Raw genomic sequence first — 12007 nt, forward strand, 5'->3', positions numbered from 1 at the left:
GCTGTAAATGCTCCAAACGTTCATGTTCGCTGTTGCTGGGGCATGCGCCCCTCTACCTGCAGCCCAATATATCACTGCTCTTGATGCGTCTTGTTCGCTCAAAGCAATGAGTCCAGTCGAGTGAAGACGCTCAAGCACGCAGCAACAACCTGTTGTTCAATCATTAGCGCTCTATCGTCATATTTGGAATCAAAATGCAATCGGCTTACCTCAAGTTGAAGCTCCTTATCCTTGGAACCATTAACTTCATCAGTGATGAGCTGACCCAAGTTTGCGCCGACACCCTGTGAACCCCCCTGCCTCTTTGCAAAGGGCCATTGTGAGTACTCTGCCAGCAACTCGTCCACTTGAGCGAAAGCCCGTTCCCGCGCTTCGTGACCCAACGTTGTCAAGGCGTTCTCTAGTACGTTGGCGGCATAGGCGGCGCAGACCATGGTGATGGTTCGAAGCACCCTGAACTCCAACTCTTCGGGGAGGAACTGGCTGCCAGGAAGGACCACGGTACGGTTGGTGAGAACGTTCCGGACTCTACGTCGAATCTCCTCCTTTGCGCCGCCGTCTGCAACGGGGTGTGTAGCCATGTCGAACAAGAGGAAGTTCTTCTTTTCGGTGCGCAGGATGCCCTTGTCGACGAGGCCTTTGCATAGTCGTTCGCGTACTTGTTTCAGTTGGTAGCCAATCTTCATGAGATTCCATGTCTCTCCTGTTTGTATAGTTAGTGTCGAGCATCAGCCTTGGTATACCACGCCATAGACGTACCGCTCATGAGATCGATCCAGGAGTTGACGCTCATCTTCTCGCTCGACTTCATCATCTTCAGGGCCTCGTCCAGTAGGACCTCTCCAGTCAACGTGTCATCAATAACTTCGATGACCCTGTCTGCGAGGGGGAAGCGGCGTCGATTCGAGTCCTTCTGCATGCTCACACGGCCTCTGAAGGCCAGTTCTATGACAATGCATCCTCGTAGCGCATAGGAGATGTTGTCGTTCCAGAACGACAGGTATCCCTATTCTCACTCATCAGCCTGCTGCCCCTAGCCCGCCCGCGGCCTGCGGTGTACACACCTGTTTGTCTTTCAGTCCCATAAGGATAATCTCCTCCATGAGCGTCAGCTTTGGCTGTTTGCTCCTCTCTGCATTTTCGCTGATATCGCGGGGATCGAATGCAATCTTGTGGCCGTTCTCGGAGCTTTCGTAGGAGGTTTCGGGGGTGCGGTCGTCGTTGCGCTTGGGTGCTGGCGAGCTGACCCGGCTGCCCTCGTCCTCGCCGTTGCCGGCAGCGCCGCCGCCTCCTCTCCGGCGCGTCAGACCAGAGCTAGAAGCCATCAGGTGTGGTTGTGGAACGGGTGGGGAGTGTTTGTTGAAATTATGGGTGATGCTCCTCAACGGGCGCAGGGATGAGGGCGCTTGGGCTGCGCATACGCCGTGTCGGACTATGTGGGACTTTCGGTGAAGGCGATGTAAGAGAGCGTGGCGGATCACGGCAATGTAGCGATAAAGGGGGTATCGTAACGCGCGTGTGCAGGTTTCGAGTTGGGGGTTGATTCTCGTGCCACATCTATCAGCGGACAGGGTTCGGTCTCGGATGTGCCAAGATTAGTTACGCACTCCTCAGCAATCAAGTAAACAGGCGTCCAACAACACAATAGCCAGAGCAATGGGAGGTGGATAGCGTCAATTCTATCAGAAGTACACGGTGCCGACCCAGGCGACTGTTTTACAAGGAGGCATATATATAGCGACGCCGGTAGGACCGACTACCAATTCCACATCCATCATCTCTCACCCAGCGCGGATCCCAATATAATTTAGTGAGCTGCGATTTGATTAGTATCAAGTAACCTTGCGTTTTGCAACTTGAGACTTACCATCGGGCTGAGCCATGATGTAATCCACTGCTTGCTTGACTGTGATATCATCAGTATGTATAAATCTGACGCTGCGCTTCAGAACATACCGCTGTGGATGGCATCGGCCTCCTTGTCGGGGATTTCAATGCTGAACTCCTGCCAAATTGTCAGATGTGTGCCTTTCGTGTATCGCGTGCAGGCCAACTAACCTCCTCAATCGCCATGACTACTTCTACGGTATCCAGACTGTCGAGACCGAGGTCGTTGTGGAAGTGCGATTCGCCGTTCAACTGCAAACTGTGAGTATTTGTTTCCGAGCCCTCACACACATATGGTAGCTACCTTGGAGGCATCGGTGACCTGCTTCTGTGTTAGCCACTGCCTAAAAATCTAGTCGCATAGTCGTTACCTTGTCGAAGTTCTTCAGAAGGTCCATTATCCTGCCAGTGACCTCATCTTTTGACAGACCAGCGCTCGCGGCGTAGCATCGTACAGCCTGGAAGTATACGGAGGGGTTCATTTGCTTTGGCTGAACGAAAGAGCTTCGCGCAACGGGGCGAGCCATTGCGGCCTGGCATCGTGGGGCAGCGCGGACAGCGGACCGGGCGGACCTGAGAAGTGCTGTTCGGAACATTGTGACGGGTTGCGAGGGTGTCGTGCGAGGTAGCAGGGTCGGTGGTGGTGGTGGTGATGTTGATGCTCGACTAGAACTTCAGACTAAAGTTACATTACGTTAGTCAGCCGTCAGGAAGCATTTCAGTACGAGCAGACAGACGCACCTCTAATAATCACAACAACTCGTATACAAGACCAAGTCAGACTTGAAGATCATTCACAGACCCTCCAAGATCACTAGATACAAATCTCTGACCCTGGAGTTGCCTCCCGCTGTTGTTGCCGTCATTGGGCTTCTCGGCCAATCGCAGCTTCCGCGTTACAAGCGACAACCTCAAGTTTCGAGCTTGACGACAACCTCCATATCCGCCAGCAACCCCCCAACCCGCCAGCGACTCCACCACGCTCACAATGGCCAGCGCAAAGCCATTGACAATGTTGGCGCGCAGCCGCCCAGCAGCCACGCTGCTCCGGTCACCGCAGTTCGCGTCTGGACGCCTCCCCTCGCCCGCCACCGTCGCCTTCTTCTCTACCACTCTATCCCGAGCCGCCACTCCAGCAGGACCCCCGCCGCCAGGCTTCCGGTTACCAAAGCCGAAGCGATGGGATGAAGGAGAAGGTGCATTGGACCGCGCCGGCAAGTACTTCTTGCTTATGGAGATGTTCCGTGGCATGTACGTGTCGCTGGAGCAGTTTTTCCGACCACCGTAAGTACCTCAATGCGCAGGCTGGTAGCATGCTCGACATCCAGAATACCCGATCTGACGTTTCTGAAGATACACCATCTTCTACCCATTCGAAAAGGGCCCCATCTCACCCCGCTTCCGAGGCGAGCACGCCCTGCGACGGTACCCCACGGGTGAGGAGCGTTGCATTGCTTGCAAGCTGTGCGAAGCCATCTGCCCTGCGCAGGCCATCACAATCGAGGCTGAGGAGCGTATGGACGGTAGCAGGAGGACCACACGTTATGACATTGACATGACCAAGTGCATCTACTGCGGTCTCTGCCAGGAGAGCTGCCCAGTCGACGCCATTGTTGAGGGTATGTCCACGTCATCCGTGAGCTCCAAAGTATGTGTTAACATGATATAGGACCCAATGCTGAGTATGCCACCGAGACACGAGAGGAGTTGCTTTACAACAAGGAGAAGCTGCTAGCAAACGGAGACAAGTGGGAGCCTGAGATCGCCGCTGCTGCTCGTGCGGATGCGCCTTACAGATAATGTAGAGGAGTGGTGCGAGTTTACTGTATATATAGGAGGAGCGGTTCCGCCTGACACAGCCAGTCGGGTTTCATTTGTCAATGCATCAGTACAAGAAGGGACCATTTCAACAACTGTGAGCGATACTCAAATTATTGAGAACATACATGTGGACATTGGGTGTGCTGCGATCAAGGGCCCGATTGGATGCATTCCTATTGTTTTGCGAGACAGCACTGACATTTGAACTAATACAATCGAGGAAAAGACATCGCAATATTCAAGACCCTGATACTCCTAACGCTCATATACGATGCCTGCCATGATATGGTATCAAACGCCAAATGCCTTCCAATAGTGCACATGCTACCTCCTTTTCCTTTTATGTACCGTCATTCCACCCAGCCTCATAATCATTTCCCCTTGAAAGTACCCTCAAAGCCCGGTCGCTTCGTGACCTTCTTGCCGGGCTTCTTAACCTTCTTTTTACCCTTTTGACCCTTGTCCTCCTTGCGCTTCTTCAAGTTCTCCTCTCGCTTCTTTTGCCTCGCTGCCTTTCCTTGGTCGACATTGGTCAACCTCTCCTTCCACTCTTGCTTGCTCTTGTCTTTCTGTTTTTGCTGACGCTTGAGGCTCTTCTTTAGAAGGTTGACATCGTCGAACACCTTCTCACCCTGTGCCCTTTTCTTAGCGGCGAGCCACAAATCCTTCTCTTGGATGTCTTTGCGCTTGTTCTCATCAAAGGCGTTAAGACGAGCCTGCTTCTTCTGCGCAGCCTCTAATGCAGTCTTCGCGTCTGACTTGCCCTTCTTCTTCTTGGATTCGAGGAATCCGGAAAGATTTCCCTCAAGCTGTGCGCCATCCCATGCAATCTTGCCAAAGTTGAAATTGCGCTCGTGCTCCGGCGACCTCGCTGGGAATATGGAAGGTGAGCCCGAACCGCCTCTTATCCGTGCGAGCTGCTCCTCTGCTTGTTGACGAGCCTCGTCTTCCTTCGCATCCTGACGAAGGGCCTTCTTGGCAGCTTTCTTCTCGGCCTCTTTTTTCCGTCGTGCCTCGATTAACTCTGCTCGATTTCGCGCAGGACGTCCATCCGGACCGTCGGCCTTTCGCGCCGCACGCATGGCCTCCAGCTTTGCGTTTAATCGAGCGCGGAAATCTTCATGCTTTTGCGGGTCGATCGTGTACGGCTTCTTGGCTTTCTTCTGTGGTGCTTCTTCGCCAGACTGAGGTAGCGAAGAGTTTGATGAAGCGGCTGACGCGACCGAGGCTGTAGAGGAGTTGGAATTGGCAGTAGTGGAGGGAGCGGTAGACTGACCCTCTTCAACGAGACCGCTCACGTCCAAAGCTTCTATGCGTTCGTCTGGGTGTTCGTGTTCGTCTGCAGATTCGTCGTCGTCTTCGACTTCGTCCTCTTCAGGTTGCTTGGTGGCGGCGAGATCTTGGAACGACGTCTGCTGCGACTTCTTGGCCTCCTCCTTTTTCTTGTTCTTCTCCTGCTTCTCCTTCCTCTTCTCTCTTCGCTTCTCTGCTTTCGCGGCAGCCTTAGCCTCAGCTTTTGATAAAGGCCGTGTCTCAGCAGCTTCTTCGTTTTCCTCGACTACTGGCTCGGCGGGCTGCGTCTTCTGCTTCTTTGCCTTACTCTTGATTCCCTCAAGAGGCTTCTCCTTTGTGATGTCCATGTCGAGGTCCGACGACTCAGGCTCAGATATTTCCTCACCCTCCAATTCGCGCTTCCGCTTTAGCGCGTTCTCGTCCATGACGTCTTTGGCGCTCTTGTGTGATGCAGGATCCAGCTTCGCTCGCTTGGCTGCTTGTCGTTCCTCGAGGGTCTGCTTCTTCCCTTTCTTTTGCCATTGCGTCTGCAGACATTATGTCAGCATAAAGCGAAGGCCCATGAGAGAAGAGGTGCATACGCTAGTGATACTCTCATCCTTCCCGTAGTAGTCTTTGGCGGGTATCAGAGACATGAGGCCTTCGAAAGCCCGGGCATGGCTCTTCAAACGCTCCTGCAGCTCTCAGTTAGCGGCGAGAACGACCGGCAGCAGTCGTTCCGCGATGCATACCTCGAGATTGTCGCCCATTGCGCATAAAACAGACACTGGGTACTCTTGGTAGTATAGTCTGTCCTTGTTCCGAAAGGTCCAGGGCGTAGAGTTGGCGGGGCGAGCGTGTCGTGTGCGGGTCGCGAAAATCGAGGTCAAAGGCCAAGATTTCAAATGTTCGCAGACTTTCAGCGCTAGGACCCTTGGTTGCTGCACCAATCAATCACCGCTGCCCCAGCCACCGCCCGCTCAGCCTTGACTCGAAGCAGGCTCGCGTGCTCCAGGCTCCTTCACCAGCATCAGCCTCGTCTGCCCGCAAAGCGCCGCGAGTCCGTTGATGATGCGCGCCTGTCAGCTCCGCCTGTCTCTCGCGCTCAACGACGATAGGCCAAGACCATCTGTTTGCTGTACATCAATAGTCGGTGGAGACGCGTCCGCACAGCCACCCGAACACAGGCACAACCTCGTCATTGCTTGCCTTTAATATATCCTAGGCAACGCCCGGGAGACCACTGGTCATCTCCTAATAAACATCCACCTCGACGCTGTCTGGCTAACGATACTGCCATTGTCTTTCGCTCTAATGGCTACGCCGATCATTGAAGCCCGATCTCTCTCGTCGCTTACCGCTCTTGCTTCCAACCCACCAGCTTATCCAAGGAATCCTACCCATGAGAGGCATGAGCCACTAGTATTGTATATCGCCCGTGTTCCTGGCAGCAGAGGTACGGCTGTTAAAATGTCTTCCTCTGATGTAGGCCTAACGTGCTTCAGATGTCTTCTTATCTCCGATGAAGCCGCGGGAAAAGGTGGTAACTGCAGAAGACATACAGAGCTCACTCTATTTCGTCCACGTTGAGCAACCAGAAGATGCCTATCTTGTCAACCCTTCTGAATCTCAGGATTCAGAGTATACACAGCAGAATCAAGATTCTTTCAACTCTGTCTCTACACCTATCGTGCCCAGGAAAGCGGTGCCTGGCATAACTACAGCTCCTGTTCGAAAACCTGTTCCTAGCACTCTCGCATCTATAAACAAGTATTCAAACAACCAGAACATCGATGCGGGAAATTATGCGCGGAGGTCTGTGATGCTCGCTCCAGAATTCAGCGACAGCCCCCGACGGTCATTCGATTCCAGCCAGCATAACCAAGAAAATCGAAGGCCGATACCTTCACCGCGCAGACGATCAGAGAACCCATCGCGTTCCAGTGCGTCTCTCACCCTAATTCGGCGTGATCCTGCGTCTGGTGCGCAATGGAACGTTGCTCGCATCGAAGATCCGCCTGTTCTAGATGTTTCTTCCCTGACATCGAGTGATCCTAGCAACAAGAAAAAGATCGGAGCACCAATGTACATCGACGTATTCAATCCAGGTTACTCCAAGTTTCTTCATTCCGACACAGCTGGCAAGCCTCTCCTGACAAGTCGGGATAGTGGCACATCTATCCAATCATTCCAAGCAGGGAGTCACCCGTCAGCGAATGAGAACGTGTTCCGCCGACGAATCTGGATGGAAGGATCACAGCATACAGGTGGCTTTGGCCACAGAAAACTCAACTCCCATGATTACAACAACGGGCGCCCTGATTCTAGAGGTAATCATTATGCGCAGACCAACTCTGCGTCGACAGATGTGCGGGCTGCTCCCACTTCCCCATTCGTGACACGGGAAGACCAGACGTACAGTAGCATTCAAGTCTCTGACAGACAAACGAGTTTCCGTGGTTACGTCTTTACAAGTCCGTGGAACGGCCGATGCGAGTTTGTCACAGGGATAGGTGGAGGATCGTTAAAGGTGATTCTAGTTATACCAACGCGATGCGCCATAGATGATGCTGACTGCTGTAACAGTGTCGACATGTCGTCCCGGGACTTCAAGGAGCTCCACCCACAGCCATGACGGTTAGTGAAGTAAGATTCAACCTTCCGAGTAGTTCGAAAGCTACTACGCCTCGAGGTGAGGAATCTTCAAAACGCTCGTCGTTCTTTCGTCGAGGGCGTCACAGTCGCAACAACTCGTCTTTGTCACTCAGCCGTGATGAAGAAACCGAAGATGCTAGAAATTCGTTGGACCGTTTGGATCTTTCTCTAGGCCAGGAGTTCGCGGGTGGTGGTTTCGGTGGCAAGCAAGCAAAGTTGGGCAAGATCATCCTGGAAGATGAGGGCCTGAAGATGATGGACTTGTTAGTCGCGGCGAATATGGGGCTATGGTGGAGGGCCTACGAGAAAGCAAGCGGAGGCTCCATGGGTACTCTATGATAAGCTGGTAGTGGCCAAAGTCTGTGGAAGTGCGTGTCACAGTGTGCTATCACAGCAACAAGGATTTCTAAAGAAAGATATCAGGCTACTTTTTTCGAGATTTCCAACAAAGGATTCTGGTTGTCTACTCAACTATATGGGTGAAGACTGAGAGTTTCCTAGCAAGTCGAACCCCGCCGTATGTCTATACCTATTCCACTCCAAATCGAGCCACTCCTGTCGTCCTAGGTTTTCGAATAAACTCATGACTTCCTCGCTGGGTCTCCAGTCGCCAACCTGCCACTGCACCACTGGAGTGGGTGCCCCAGCGACAGCATCGCCGTCCTTCTGCTTGTTATCACCACGCCCAGCAATAAACTTGACACCCCATCTGTGGCCGTTCTTCATTGGCAGTCGACTTTTCTCCACTTCTCTGTCATCTGAAGGATGCCACCACAGGTGCGTGAAAATCTCAGCGTCCTCGAGGCTCGGCATATTGTCGCGTGTCAGAGACTTTGCAAACGCCGCAAGCAGGGGCTCGATTCGCTCCCTACAAGGATCGATGCGAAACATATCTAGTTCGTAATCGTACTCGGACCCGCCAGTCGGGCTGTCGTGGTACTCGACGTCGAGGTCCACATCCTCGTCCGTGTCGGTTTCGCGGGGGTAATGTTCTGCGTCTGAGATCTTGTACCCTCCTTGTTCAGAGTCGTGTGGATCCTCGCCATCAGGGCCGACAAAGTACCACCGCCCGTCTGGACGCAGGCAATGAACCTCGAGCCGGAACCGCCGCATTTGTGACCACTGGTGGTCGGTTGATGCCTCGGGACTAGGAAATAGGTCTGAAGTGACCATAGCACGTACGTCGAACAGGCTTAGCTGCGTACCGAGCTTGCACAGGCCGACAGATACCGGGTCTTTATGCGCGGGATAGATCAGATTTGGCCGGGCCACGGACTGGTCATACTTGGCGAGTGAGAAGAAAGGCCAGAAGTGCAATGAGGCCCTGGTCAGACTGGTGGGGATCCTTTTCCCGCAGAGATGTTTCTCCTGGTTCATGATGGCGGCGCCGAACTCGTGACGGGCGTCTCGTAGGGGGCCCTCCCACGGCCGGCTCAAGTGCTCGTTCATCACCCTACTCGTCGTGGAGGCGGGCATGGGCCGCTCCCACAACCACTTGGCATTCCACTCTTGTACAGCCGGCAGGTGAACGAGGCACTGCAGTGGCACAAGGGTAGACAGAGGGCGTATGTCTTCCGCGGTGGCGGCGTCCCCGCCGCACCTTGATCTGATGGTCAGCTGACTCACAAAGGGCAGGTCTGGTAGTGTCTCTGGGTCGTGCAGCTGCAGGCGGCGCGAGTGATATCTGCGATGGTAGCAATCTGGTTCCTCTGGGTCAAATCGTTGCGGCTCAATTATGAGCTCCATGCCGATGCGGGCTGGCGGATCCTCGACCTCTTTGTATGCGGCAGTCAACTGCTCATACAAGGCACGGATGCGCACCGACATGTGGGAACTGATGGCGGTGGTTTCCTCGACAGGTTCATGGCACGGCAGTTGCTTCTCCACATGCTCACTAACATCGATGAGGAGGAGTGGCAGCGGGAGCCAATACTGGAAAATCCCGAACTTTTCGTTGAATGCTGCCTTGGCCTGTTCGAAGAGCTCACTCTCGAAATCTGGGTCGATCTCACGAAGCGGCATGTTGATTGATATAACGTGATGGATCAGTGGTGAGGTTGGTTCTTTGCTTAGCGAGGGCGGGGGGCCTGATTGGAGTTAGAAAGAGATGTAAAGATAGGAGCGGACATTACTATATCTTCGCCGCAGCTACTGCGTGAGCATGCTATAGATACCCGGAAAAGTAGCAAAGAGTCACATGAGCAGAAACGAGGCGAGTTGCGAACGTAAAAGTTTACTCCATATGTTTTATTGCCAAGCAAGTAGCTAGAACCGACCCGATCGGTTAAATCACCTGAGGGTTCCAATGATATCGTACTCAGTGACTAAATAAATTGTTCCTGAGTGATGGAGCAGAATAAACGGGAGATAAATCATTGATTGTAAGCAGTCCACAGAGATCCGCTATTCAAGCAATGTTCCTTATATAACATGTAAAGCCAAGCTGGCGATGCTAGTTATGGCCGACTTCGAGGAGTTTTAAGATAGGGAAGCCAGGTAGTCATCATTCAAAGAAGCGTTGAAATAGTCATGTCGCGATAACCATGCCGTGTTCGGCGATGCTTGCAGATTTACCACAAATCATTCATCGCACTTACTTTCCAACTCAATACATCCATAGCAACGTGCCTCCCAAAACATCGCGGTTTCCTTTTCTTCTAGCTCTCCACGCATACCATAAGAAGCCAGATATGCCTCGTAGTCTTCGAGACTCACCCACCAACAACTTACTCAAGACACTTCTAGCTCCTAGCAGCATACTTTGACACTCCTCTAATACCTCTGACCTAAACGTCTAACATCTCGGAGTATCTCCTCGCCGCATTGTCAGTTTAGTATGTTTTTGGCTCACCACAAGGTCTACCTACTGCTCTGCACGATGCTCGTCACGGGTATGATCCTGGTCCCCACCACCGTCGCCACGCCCGCCGTACAGGACCTTGTCGAACTGAGGAGTGTCATCAATGCGGCAGCAAGTGCCATCGGGGATCCCAATAGTCCCAATCGTGGCTTCGGCTTCAATATTTTCGGTGGTAGTGGTCAAATGGGAACTGCAGACCTTGTCAACAACATTACCAATACCATACTGAGAGAAAAGTTCCAGCTGGACACGAACAGAGTATGTGTCTTACCTCGAATCAAGCTGCTATGCGGTCATTGTTGACACGTAACAAAAACAGACGTCTTGGCTTCTGCCAGACAATCTTGCAAATACCTCCATCCCCATCAACGGCACAACATCCACGCCTTCTACTCAACCCACACCCACACTACCCATCACTGCTAGTCTGGCATTGCCTAGTGTTTTACCCACCACGACGCTCACAGTAAACAACCTCACTGTTGACCTTACCACCCCATACATGGAATACGTCCAAGCCATACCCAACTTAAGCAGCAGTCTCACAACTCTGGGCCGAAGTTTCCACCGCGAAATGAACAGTCCTATCACCGAAGCTGTCACCGGTCTCCAGCAAACTCTCACGACGTTCCAAACCGCAATGCTCGAGAGTAATCTCATCACCGCCCAGGCTGTTATACGCACTATCCGAGCGAGCAGTAGTTTGGAAAGTGCGTCGACAGCATGGAGCCGTTTTCTCAATCTGCCGGGTGGTGGAAGTGACGATGGTGATGATGCGGGGTCGGCTTCGCCGTCATCAACCTCGAATAGGCCAGGCATCTTGGGTCGAGCGGAAGTTCAGAGGCCACCGCCTAAGGATGGTAGATTTTATACGCACCTTGAATTGTGGAATCGCTCGGGACAAAGAAACAAGGCGTCAGCTCAGGAGAAGACTGTGCCGTATGGCAGTGTTGTGGTGCAGGCGGAGGAAAAGCATGCGAGTACTGCCGCCGCTGAGAAGGCGAGGGTGGGCCGGCCTTTTGTTGTGTGAATCGTTTCTTGCTTGGCCTCTTTATACAGTTGTTCTCTTAGCCTTGGACGGACTTAGCCTACTGGATAGCTCCGCCTTCTTCTCTCAAATGAATAGCAAATTGTCTCAGATCATGTCGACTCCCTCAACTCTCTGGATTTATCCCAGACACATAAGCGTGCATCACATGAGCAGGTAAAATTCTTCTGGATGCGGTGGTGTAAATATGCTTCGATAATAATAACGACGAGCTAAGATGAGTCTGAGGGGGTGGATATCTTCGAAGACAGTATGCAACGCAATGACGAACAAACAACGACAACATTGAAACAAAGCCAAGTTAGCGCCATCCGGCGCTTCAACAAGGCGAAACCATCCATAACCTCATGACTTTGACTAGAAGAAAACCCAACACCAGTCCCTTGCATGCCAGCCTTCATTTCTTTCCAACCTCATCCTCTTCTTTGTCCTCCTCTTGATTCATAATCATCTTTCGGTCCATC

General features: G+C 52.6%; 7 protein-coding genes across 7 annotated transcripts; 3 read left to right on the top strand and 4 right to left on the bottom strand.

Annotated features, from left to right (window-relative positions):
- Positions 1-98: 98 nt before the first annotated feature.
- AA0111_g2509 (Vacuolar protein sorting-associated protein 74) lies at positions 99-1325 on the bottom strand (the record flags this gene model as incomplete). Its single annotated transcript, XM_028648288.1, has 4 exons — positions 99-149; positions 210-703; positions 760-1006; positions 1065-1325. 4 exons carry the CDS (start codon positions 1323-1325, stop codon positions 99-101), a joined length of 1053 nt encoding a protein of 350 aa, XP_028509869.1.
- A 482-nt stretch (positions 1326-1807) lies between these two features.
- Positions 1808-2483, bottom strand: AA0111_g2510 (hypothetical protein; the record flags this gene model as incomplete). The annotated part of the gene is made up of 6 exons (XM_028648290.1): positions 1808-1815; positions 1868-1906; positions 1957-2005; positions 2059-2139; positions 2192-2209; positions 2259-2483. The coding sequence occupies 6 exons, from the start codon at positions 2481-2483 to the stop codon at positions 1808-1810; spliced, it is 420 nt and encodes a 139-aa protein (XP_028510175.1).
- Positions 2484-2875: 392 nt separating this feature from the next.
- AA0111_g2511 (NADH-ubiquinone oxidoreductase subunit) lies at positions 2876-3687 on the top strand (the record flags this gene model as incomplete). The annotated part of the gene is made up of 3 exons (XM_028648291.1): positions 2876-3171; positions 3241-3506; positions 3557-3687. 3 exons carry the CDS (start codon positions 2876-2878, stop codon positions 3685-3687), a joined length of 693 nt encoding a protein of 230 aa, XP_028510176.1.
- Positions 3688-4079: 392 nt separating this feature from the next.
- Positions 4080-5750, bottom strand: AA0111_g2512 (hypothetical protein; the record flags this gene model as incomplete). The annotated part of the gene is made up of 3 exons (XM_028648292.1): positions 4080-5528; positions 5583-5675; positions 5733-5750. The coding sequence occupies 3 exons, from the start codon at positions 5748-5750 to the stop codon at positions 4080-4082; spliced, it is 1560 nt and encodes a 519-aa protein (XP_028510173.1).
- Positions 5751-6294: 544 nt separating this feature from the next.
- On the top strand, positions 6295-7974 carry AA0111_g2513 (hypothetical protein; the record flags this gene model as incomplete). The annotated part of the gene is made up of 3 exons (XM_028648293.1): positions 6295-6436; positions 6486-7510; positions 7567-7974. 3 exons carry the CDS (start codon positions 6295-6297, stop codon positions 7972-7974), a joined length of 1575 nt encoding a protein of 524 aa, XP_028510174.1.
- A 132-nt stretch (positions 7975-8106) lies between these two features.
- AA0111_g2514 (hypothetical protein) lies at positions 8107-9657 on the bottom strand (the record flags this gene model as incomplete). The annotated part of the gene is made up of 1 exon (XM_028648294.1): positions 8107-9657. The coding sequence occupies one exon, from the start codon at positions 9655-9657 to the stop codon at positions 8107-8109; it is 1551 nt and encodes a 516-aa protein (XP_028510171.1).
- An 856-nt stretch (positions 9658-10513) lies between these two features.
- On the top strand, positions 10514-11525 carry AA0111_g2515 (hypothetical protein; the record flags this gene model as incomplete). Its single annotated transcript, XM_028648295.1, has 2 exons — positions 10514-10753; positions 10815-11525. 2 exons carry the CDS (start codon positions 10514-10516, stop codon positions 11523-11525), a joined length of 951 nt encoding a protein of 316 aa, XP_028510172.1.
- Between the last annotated feature and the right edge of the window lie 482 nt (positions 11526-12007).

This window comes from Alternaria arborescens, assembly GCF_004154835.1.
Source record: "Alternaria arborescens strain FERA 675 chromosome Unknown contig_4, whole genome shotgun sequence".
NCBI classification, from domain to species: Eukaryota; Fungi; Ascomycota; class Dothideomycetes; order Pleosporales; family Pleosporaceae; genus Alternaria; species Alternaria arborescens.